At 38.2% G+C, this 11,039-nt stretch overlaps 1 protein-coding gene across 5 annotated transcripts in view; it reads left to right on the forward strand.

Moving 5' to 3' along the window:
• The window catches only part of TJP1 (tight junction protein 1), a 96,067-nt gene extending 89,011 nt beyond the window's left edge, over nucleotides 1-7,056 (forward strand). For 2 of the 5 annotated variants that reach the window (XM_045561524.1, XM_045561529.1), the window contains 3 exons: nucleotides 1,074-1,291; nucleotides 2,577-2,720; nucleotides 5,535-7,056. In XM_045561524.1, the coding sequence (XP_045417480.1) occupies nucleotides 1,074-1,291; nucleotides 2,577-2,720; nucleotides 5,535-5,629 (457 nt within the window). In that variant the 3' untranslated portion in view covers nucleotides 5,630-7,056. The remainder of the gene's footprint in view (nucleotides 1-1,073; nucleotides 1,292-2,576; nucleotides 2,721-5,534) is intronic. The other 3 variants (XM_045561526.1, XM_045561530.1, XM_045561525.1) reach the window with 2 other exon arrangements.
• The last annotated feature ends 3,983 nt before the right edge of the window (nucleotides 7,057-11,039 follow it).

Here is an 11,039-nt window from a genome sequence, read left to right on the forward strand (position 1 = left end):
CAGGGATGGGGCACAGGAGGCTTCTCGTGTGCAGGAGCTACTTGGTGTTACAGGCAGTGGGCTTTGCTCCCTTGCCACTGTGCTGTAGGAGCCTGTCCTTGACACTCCAATTGTGCTGGAATGAAGTTACAGCTACCTTTGGATACTTCTGCTTTGTGGGTCCATCCTTCTGCTCACCTTTGAGTCCTGGCTCACAACTTTACTTCAAGAAGTCTTGATAGCCTCCATTTTTAAAGCAGTCATTTCTACCACATCCCTCTTCCCTTTGGTACTCTTTGATTACTAAGTTAATCTATCTTTCATGAATGTTTTGGGAAGCACCTATACCAATGTCTTCAGCACAGGGAAACTTGGAATCCTTGCCTTTGGCAGTATGGGCATTTGATATGCAGGGAGTACTAAGGAAGGGCCATACATGTGTACACTTAAAATCCTAGGGTGATTTCGGTAAGTCTAAGATGTCGTCAGTTGTAAGATTCATCATCACCAAGAAGGGAATAAAAGTACTACCAATTAAACTCTGACTTACCATCAAATTTGAAGCACCAATTTCATGGATGTGAAAATGTCCTTCCATAAAACCCATAGTACAGGTTGAGTATCCTTTATCCAATATGCTTGAAACCAGAAGTGTTTTGGATTTTGTATTTTTTTTTGGGATTTTGGAATATTTGCGTTATCAAAATGGTCTAATCAGCATTTCCTTTGGGCTTCATTTTGTTGCTCAAAATATTTCAGAGTTGGGAGCATTTTGGATTTCAGATTTTCAGGTTAGGGGCATTCAACCTGTATTTGGGTGAGCAAGGTACCAGGTTTTATACATAAAGATTGCAAAATCAGTAATAAAGCTAACTTGATTAGTTGCTTTCAGAAATGGAGTTGATTTCTCCAGGAAGAATATGCTCTTAGTTATCCCTGTGAGTAAAATCTATCACTAAAATCTTACTTTGTTGAAGCAAGTAACATCTTGATTGTATGGAGAAATAAAATGAAACCACCTATTACAATATAGCAATAAATGGAAAGCTCCTATATTTTATCAGAAATTTACTCAGCCATTTCTGAACTCTCAGTCCTTCAGCTGTGGAAGAAGATGAAGATGAAGATGGTCACACTGTGGTGGCCACAGCCCGAGGCATATTTAACAGCAATGGTGGGGTGTTGAGCTCCATAGAAACTGGCGTTAGTATAATTATCCCACAAGGAGCCATTCCCGAAGGAATTGAGCAGGAAATCTATTTCAAGGTCTGCAGAGACAACAGCATCCTCCCACCTTTAGATAAAGAGAAAGGTAAATATGTTAATATTTCTACTTAGCTTTAATAACTTAAGAGTTGCCCTGTGTGTACTTGCAAGCTTAAAGTGCTCAGCTAAAGGGATTATCCTGCAGCCTCTCTCCTGTTCCACGCTGGGCCAACCACAGAATGTTCGTCTCATCAGGGAGGGCCTCTCAAGTGAGCACTGAAGGGGAGTACCCTGGGGACAGTGACACAGGCATGCAATGAGTGGCCCCAGGTAAGGCTACAGTGACTTTCCACATGGCCTGCTTGACTTTCATTGCAGAATCAAAAGTGACAGCAGGGACGGGCCATGGGGTGTCCCTCACACGTGACTGCTGGGCAGTCTAGGCTGAGCCAACCAAATTCATCTTTGAATCAGTCAGCCCTTCCATGTCTAGAGATGGGTTAGGTAACACCCATTCAGAAAGGTGTTGCTGTGCCTATTAACTGATTGTAGAATGTAAGCTGCGTGGGGCAGGTGCTGTCTTCGAGAACCCAGCATTAGTTAATACTCAAGCGACTGAATGAGGTGTCCTTAAAGGATATTACCATATGTTTCTGAGCTGCTTTAAGGGAACGAAGAATGCTGTCATTGTCATAATCTTTGTGGATCTACCAGGATGATACGATGATGAACTGTTAGAATTTCTTTTAGCATCTTTTAGCAGTACTTTACTTCCTTAAATACATTACTTTAGCTCACTTTCTTGTATTTTCCCAGAATACTAACATTTGATTATACAATCTGATTTGTGGATATCCTGTTTTAAAAACCAGTGAGACTGACTATGTTGGCCCTGCATGAATCCCTTCAGCCAAATCTGTAATAAACAAAACATTAAAAATGGAAAATATAAGTAACATTTGTAAAAAGCACATTTGAATAGGTTTGTTACTATATACTGTTATGATTGACTGCAGTAGCCACTAGCTGCATGTGATTATCTAGCACTTGAAATGTGGCTATTTTGATTGAAAAGTACTGGAAATGTAAAATAAACACCAATTTCAAAGATTTTGTATATTGATTACATGTTGAAATAATAATATTTTGGTTATATTGAGTTAAATAAAATATTAAAATTGACATTACCTGTTTCTTGGTACTTTCTAATGTGGCTACTAGAAAATTTAAAATTCCATACATGTCTTCTGTTAGATTTTTCTTGTTCAGTGCTGCTATAGAGAACTAACCCCATTAGGCTTTAAAGTATATAATTTAAAGTGGGGTAAGGAGAACTGGGGGTCTGAAAGAAGGCTGCCCTCTAACCAACCCATCTCCTTTCCCGACTCCAGGTGAAACACTACTGAGTCCCTTAGTGATGTGTGGGCCCCATGGCCTCAAGTTCCTGAAGCCTGTGGAGCTGCGCTTACCACACTGTGCGTCCATGACTCCTGACGGTTGGTCTTTTGCTCTAAAATCATCCGACTCCTCGTCGGGTATGCTGTCTTCACTCTGTCCTTTGGGGGCTTTGGGTACTGTCATTGATTAATACCTGGTCTGATGATGTTACTTGTGCTGTTTGTTAGCAGATCTCTACCTCTGTTCCTGTGGCCTTGTAGGCATCACCAGTGTTTTCAAATTTATTTGTGGCACATATATTTTAAATGAATATGGAAAGGTAGAGAAGTTTCTGCCTTTTGAAAATTGATAATTTGGCCATAGATTGACTATTTCCTGGTGTTCAACAAAATTGCTCTGTCAAAATTTTCAGGATGCCGTGGGAAAATTGTTTTAGTCCTACAGATAATAGTTATTTTTTACCTTCTTACTAAAATAATTTTATTCCTTAATGTAATTATTGCTAGTTTTGGTTACTATTCTTTAATTTCTTAATCTACAAAGTATATATACCAGAGAAATTTAAGACAAAATATTTTCCACTGTGATCATACTTGGCCACGGTTTTTCAACATAAGACCCTAAATAACTTCTGTTACACACTATTTTTAAATGACATTTTGTTCTTAAGATCATAATTTCAAAGTTTCCATTGCATTTTCACATTTCTCACTTCCTTGAATGACTTTAGTCAGTTACCAATTGGAACCTTCTTTATCTTTGATATAGATTATTTTAAGAGAATCTGATATAGAAAAACAAGAATTTAAAGTCCTACTTTTAAATTTTTGATAAGTCAGGTGAGCATTATATAGTTTTAGTTTCGTATAGTATAGTATAAAGGTTTATAGTATAAAGATTATAGTAGGAACATATTTTAATATTACCCGAGAAAAAAATTCTATGTATTTCCTCATATTTACAAGTACCCTATTTTCTGCAAAAAATAATAAATTAATTTTAACACAGTAGATATTAAATCTATTTCCTTAGGGACTCCAACAAGAAACATTTTACTAGGCTAGTTTGAATTAGTGAATTAATGTTAATAAAACTACATTTAAAATGTGTTTTCTGAAAGGCTGGTGGTAGCATGAGATCTCATTGTTCTCTAAACCATATTAGGATGAGAATCCTTAAAATAAATGTCCACTATACTTACTTGCTTAATAAATGATTTTTCCTAGATATTATATGAAGCGTAAATGATTTACACATTTGTAATTTTCATTGTTTTATGCCATATGACATAAGTTGTTTGGTTAGATTGAAACAGCTTACTTTTTCTGTGTTAAATTTGAGTTTATTCACCCAGAAAATAAATGTATCTTTATGTACTCCTATATGGCTTTAAAATGTTTTGCCACTATAAATTTCTGTTCAAAAAAGTCAGTGTAGATTTTGATAAGTACTGACTTAAACCCAGCAAAAACTAGTGTATTATAAAGAAATTCGAACCCAAAGATATTTTGTATTTACTTTCAAACACTAGTCATAACTATCTCATTGCCTGAACAGTTTGTTCTTTATAGTATTAAGTAAGTCTACATATATCTGTAAAATTAAATCACTTTCTTAAGCTGCTGATCTCATTATGGAATGCTGTTGACTCCAGGCATTGCTTAGGTGATAGATAGTAGGCAGGATTCTCAGCTGGCACCATTAACATTTTGGCCAAATAATCTTTTTTGTAGGGGCTAATCCTTTTCATTGTGGAATATTTAGCAGCTGCCCTGGCCTCTACCTCCTAGATGCCAGTTGTGACAAGCAAAAATGTCTTCAGACGTTGCCTCATCAGGGGCAGAATTGCTCCTGTTTGAGAGCTATTTCTGTAAGGGAAGCAAAAGTCAGCAGTTTTGACTCTTGGCTAGCTTGGATACCACAGAGACATACAGTCATTCCAACTTTCTTCACATTTAGTGTCCACTACCAGGGGTTCTTAGCTCTAGCTGCCAATCTGAAATCACCAAGAGCTTATTAAAAATTCAGGTGCCTGAGACCTACCTAACACTTTCACAGTCAGCAAGTTTTTGAAGCTCTACAAATGATTTAGTTGTGTAGCAGAAATCAGAGCTGAGCAGCTCTGTCTTGCTAATTTTTTTTTTTTTTAAATAAGGGGGAATAAGGAGGAATAGGGTCTTCAAGAACCAGATGCTACAGAACTGTTGGGATTTCATTTGTTGGTCTGTAGTTGAGTATGAGAAATGTGTTCTTATTCTCAGCTCAAATGGGTGATCATATAATTATGGTCCAGACTTTTGAAAGTGAAAAGGTGCTATTAATAATTACGTGGGGCCAGGCATGGTGGCTCACACCTGTAATCCCAGCACTTTAGGAGGCCAAGGCAGAAGGATCACTTAAGGCTAGGAGTTAGAGAACAGTCTGGACAATAATAAGACCCAGTTTCCACAAAAAAATTTTTTAATTGGCAGACATGGTGGCCCAAGTCTATAGTCCCAGCTATTCAGGAGTCTGAGGCAGGAGGATCGCTTGAGCTCAGGAGTTTGAGGCTATAGTGAGCTATATCATGCCACTGTATTTTAGCCTGGGCAACAGAGTAAGAGCCTGTCTCTAAAAATAATGATAATAACAATGATGATGATGTGGTCTCAGAGGCAAACCAGGACTGTCCCAGGCATATGGTTGCTCTAACTTTGAGTCATTTTTTGAAAAGGTCAGTGAATTTGATGACATAACAAAAGAGAAGTCTGAAACAGCTTTTGAATTATTAGGTACCAGAAAGTCTGCAGTGAAATATAGCACTAAGAGTTTTGATGTAAGTACAATATGCTAAAGAAAGAGAAGAAAATTATATCTAAATATATGTTTTTGTATTTGCCCCATAATGGCAAAGCATACTGATAGCCAGTTTAGCCAACTATAAATGACATTAACTTCTTTTTCTCTCATAGGTGATCCTAAAACCTGGCAAAACAAGTGTCTTCCTGGAGATCCAAATTACCTTGTTGGAGCAAATTGTGTTTCTGTCCTGATTGACCACTTTTAACTCTTAAAATATAGGGACTTGATTAAATAATGTGAAACTGGGTTAAACTTACTAAATCTAAATGGAACCATTCTATCAAGTATTATACTTTTCTTAGAATTGATACTACAATTTGTTAGTATTAGCATTTGTTTGACTGATGAAGATTAGTGAGCACACCCCTGGTCAGGCAACATGCTACAAACTGCATGTTTGTGATTGATGAACTATTGTTATTGGCTAGAGGTTCAAAGATATTTTACTTTGTGATTTTTGTAATTTTTTATGGTCATTGCTTAACTTCACATACTGATTTCCGTTAAAATACCAGCCAGTAAATTGGGGGTACATTTGAGTTCTGTTCTTTCCAAAAGTACACTGTTTCAAACTTTATTATGGCCCTGGCCTAGCATACATACACATTTTATTTTATTATGCATGAGGTAATATGCACACATTTTTTAAATGCACCTGGAATATATAACCAGTGTAGTGGATTTAACAGAAATGTACAGCAAGGGGAATTTATAACTTTGGGGGGAGGGAGGTCAAGTGAAGACAATTACTTATTGTATATGAAAACACATTTTTCTTAGGGAAGGACACCAAAGCATGTGAGACTGGTTCCATGGCCTCTTTGAATCTATAAATTAACCATATCACCACAGACATACTAACCAGCAGGAATGCCTTACCCTCATGTTTTTAATTCTTAGATCATTCTCGCTGTGTATTACTAAGTTTTTATGGCTTTTGTGCACATCTAGATACCGTATCATGAAGAAGATTGAGTAAATTGTGGATTGGTGGTTTCAGAAATATATAATCACCAAGAAGAAAATAATGGTGTGATTTGGGAATTATTATTTTTTTTTTTTATACAAGGGGCAGTGGTTGTTTTCTGTTCTTTTTGGCTATGCATTTGAAAATTTTGATGTTTTAAGGATGCTTGTACATAATGCGTGCATACCACTTTTGTTCTTGGTTTGTAAATTAACTTTTATAAACTTTACCTTTTTTATACATAAACAAAACCAAGTTTCTAAAGGCTACCTTTGTATTCTCTCCTGTACCTCTTGAGCCTTGAACTTTGACCTCTGCAGCAATAAAGCAGCATTTCTATGACACACAAGGTCATTTTTTTAAGAAAAAGAATGCACAGAGTTGTTACATTTTTAAGTGCTGCATTTAAAAGATACAGTTACTCAGAATTCTCTAGTTTGATTAAATTCTTGCAAAGTATCCCTACTGTAATTTGTGATACAATGCTGTGCCCTAAAGTGTATTTTTTTACTAATAGACAATTTATTATGGCACATCAGCACGATTTCTGTTTAGATAATACACCACTACATTCTGTTAATCATTAGGTGTGACTGAATTTCTTTTGCGGTTATTAAAAAATCTCAAATTTCTAAATCTGCAAAATAAAACTTTTTAAAATAAAATGTTGGTTTGGTCTGTTTGCCCACTGTGTCTTTAGTTTCGTGCAGATTTATAATCCTGCTTTAAAATCCTACATGCTAAGCCTCGTCACCCAGCATTGCCTGCCACCTCGTCAGATTTGGTGCTGCACGTGCAGACTCTGTTGCCAGGGCCAGCGTGTGTGGGTGGGTGAGCAGTGCCAGCTGGAAGGGTTCAGGATCGCCGCCAGTCAGGAGAGTCTCAAGACAGTGGGAGAAAGCAGCAGGCCGACTGTAGACTGTCGTGTGTTCTTTCTACTCACATGTATAAGTCCATGTGCATTTATGTGTGTGTTTGAGTTCGTTAGGACCAATTTGTATACAGTTCCATTCCCCAGGAACAAAACATGGTCATTTTATCATGTCACCATATTTGGGGGAAGAAAATGGTTTTTGATGGCTATAAACATTCTATTGTGGTTACTGTATTTATTTAACTGCCACCTCTATTGGCATCTGGGTTATTGCTATAGTGTTTAGTGAACATCTTTGTGGATTTAATCCATCTTCTGTGGATTTTATTTTACTTCATCTTTTTTTGTTAAGGTATAATTTACATGTAAGTTACCCTTTTTAAAGTGTATAGTTCTCCAAATTTTGATAAACACATACTGTCATAACCACTACCACAATATATAGAACAGTTTCCTCATCCCCCCGAGTCCTTGGGTACCCCTTTATAACTCAACCCCTGGCAGGCAGTGATCTCTTTTCTGTCTCCATAGTTTTGTTTTTTTTAAAGTGGCAACATAAAGGGAATTATACAATATGTAGCCTTTGAGTCTGGCTCCTTTCACTTAATTTAATGTATTTGAGATGCATTTGTGTTGTTAGAGGTTCTTTTTTGTTGCTGAGTAGGGTTCCCTTGTGTGGCTGTACCAGAGTGTGTTTATCCATTCTCTGGTTGAGGAACTTTTGGGTGGTTTCCAGGTTTTCGAGATTATGAATAAAGCTACTATAGGCATTTGCATACAGGTTTTTGGGTGAACATGAATTTTCATCTCAGTTGACTTAAATACCTAGGAGTGGGATTGCTGGTTTACATGGTAAGTGTATGTTTAACCTAATAGGAAATTGCCAACCTGTTTTCCAGAGTGGCTGCACCATTTTGTGCTCCTGTCAGCTGTCTGTGCGGGCCCACTTGCTCCATGTCCTCAACTGGCAGTTGCTGTTGTCAGTGTTTTGTGTCACAGCCATTCTGATGGGCTGTCTCACTGTGCTGTAGATTTGACCCGCTAATGGCTCAGGACATCGAGCATCTTTTATTTGCCATCTATATATCTTCTCCTGGCTAAATGTTGAAATCTTTTTCCATTTTTAAAAATTGGATTGTTTTCTTAAACTATTGAGTTTTGAGAGCTCTTCGTATATTCTGGATGCAGATTGTCAGATATGTGATTTGTAAGTATTTTTTCTCAGTCTGTTCATTTTTTTAAATAGTGTCTTTCAAAGAGTAGGAGTTGTTAATTGTGATGAAGTCTAGCTTATCAGTTTGTTCTTTCATACATTGTGCTTTTGTTCTCATATCTCAGAATTCTTTGCCTAACCTAAGGTGCAAAGATTTTGTCCTAAGTTTTCTTTCAGAATTTTTTTAGGTTTTACATTTCTGTCTATGATCCACTTTGATTTAGTTTTATATATAGTATGAGATATGTGTTGAGTTTCATTTAGTCTGTTCTGTTTTAAATGTGCACTTATTGTAAACACAGACCCTCATAGAATAATGACTAAATATGACGGTTTTCATATAAATAAGTTAGTGAAAGGAACATTACTCAGCAAGCCTGTTGTTTGTACCTACCTGCCTTGTACCATATGGCTCGTATGCCGGGCAAGGTTTATATATCTAGTGCTTTTTAATGTTGACAGGAATAAGAATTTTTCTGTTGCCTCAGACCATCTCCCCACGGCACTGAGCATGGGACAGTGAAATCATTCAGATGGCCAAGTTCTAGTGTCAGAATCCTTTTTTTGCGCTTTCCCTGTACTACTGACGAACTCCATAGAAAACTTGGTGAGCATCAAGTAATGTTACTTGAGTTGATTCCTCCTCCTCCTCTCGACCTCTTAGTAAATATTTACTTGATGCAGTAAATGTGAGGCACTGCAAATGGAGACGAGCTCAGAGGAGGAGACAGACCTTGACACTGAGTGGCTTCAGTCTAGACAGGGATGCAGTTGGCTGTAGGGATGTGGCAACAGATGCAGGCAAGGCCACCTGGAGGTAGACAGGAACAATGAGTCTTCAGTTTGCCCTGACTCAAAGTTTGAAAACCACTTTCTGGATAGGAACCAGCATCTGCTTTCTGTCCAGTTTGCAGAAAGCAAACCAGGGGACTGTGCACAGATGTGTCCCAAGGCAAGTCGCTGAGGCTGTCTGGGCAGCGCTACAGAAAGTGAACAACCACTCTGAAGTTGCTTAACCAAGTCTCCCCAGATCAAGTGCTGGGAAGACCCGTGCTAATGTGCTGATTTTCACAGAACCATATTGTCATCTTGTAATAAATGTGAAGACAGTAAAAAGTCAGTTAATGGCATTTTTTAACTCAATTACTCCTTACTATACTTTGCTGTCAAACTACTTGACAGTGAAGGAACTGTTACCGAAGGTGTAGAAATACAAGTTTTTTTCAGAATTCACAAAGAAGGTGTATGTTAAACTTGGAGGATTTCTGGTTCAGAACTAACATGGATAAAACTTCAAATGTTTATGTTCCATTACTACTTTGTAGAAAATCAAGGCTTAACAAATGGCTGTTAAGGTGCACCCTGAGCTTATTTGCTCTAGGTTAAGGGAGATTACTCGGGTTGGCTGGAAGTTGACACAAACCAGGTGCTCCAAAGAGAAATCTGTTAACTTACTGTGATGAGCCTTCCACATCTGACACTTCCTTTGCAGTATAGACTGTTCTCAGTGAATTGTGTTCCTAGTTGTCTAGGAAACCACATGCCTGTGAAGACTAAAAATTTGAGTTTTGTTACACCAAGTTTTTTGCCTACTGGAACAATGCCAGGCCGGGAATATGCGTAAGCAGGTTTTCACTTGGTATGCCTGAGAAATGCACCCGACGGGACGCACGAGCCCCCATGGGGAGGGCCCTCCTCTGGCACTCACCCATGGGGAAGTCAGGCAGAGGTGGGTGCAGAGGTTGTGACTTTGATATATTTGTGCTGAGCTTGCTTGTCACCTTTTTTTTTTCTTTTTTGAGGCAGTGAAAATATTAGTTGTCCACTGATGACCTCCTGATCTTACATGGATTTGAAAACATGCAGGTATCAGTTTTATTTTACACCTTAAAAACAGAGAAGGAAGGAAAATGTGAAAATTCACATGTGACCAAATGCTGGTAATTTTTAACGTTGGGGTGGCGGGAAGCTTCGTGTTCACACTAACAACCCTTCAGTTCTTGACAACTGGTGTGTGGCAGAAACTGGCATGGAATGAAGGCAGTGGGTTCCTTTTCTGGAACTGCAGTGTTGTGGCTTCCTAGAGGGGACTTTCAGGACATGGGGTTTCCCAGATCATTTCTAATTATTAGCGTCTTCTGTGTCGTATTAAAGACAGCCTAAGGATGGGGAGGAAGACAAGTAGAAATGAGACCTCAGGATCAGCCTCGGTCTTAATACCTCCTGGGGTAGAAATTGCAGTCGTGTTAAGAAGCTGTAGATTTGAAACCAAGTAATTTAAAGCAAAATTGAATTTCTTAGTGAACTGCTAGCTTAGTAGAGGGCACATGTAATGCAACAGTCCCAGAGGTTCGTTTGCTTCTTCCCGATAGGTCCGAGGAGGAGAGTGGAGGCTTGGTCAGTAGGGTCCCGTGCTACTGCCCCTAGGGGGCAGGGTTTCATCGTTATGTTTTTGAATATTTAAGTAAACAAAGTTGAAGTGCTCCTACCAAGCCTCAGGGACTTGTTCCTCAATTCTAACAACCACTAACAGGCCACATTTATGACAGCACATAAACTGC

The sequence above is a fragment of the Lemur catta genome, chromosome 9, assembly GCF_020740605.2.
Source record: "Lemur catta isolate mLemCat1 chromosome 9, mLemCat1.pri, whole genome shotgun sequence".
Classification (NCBI taxonomy): domain Eukaryota; kingdom Metazoa; phylum Chordata; class Mammalia; order Primates; family Lemuridae; genus Lemur; species Lemur catta.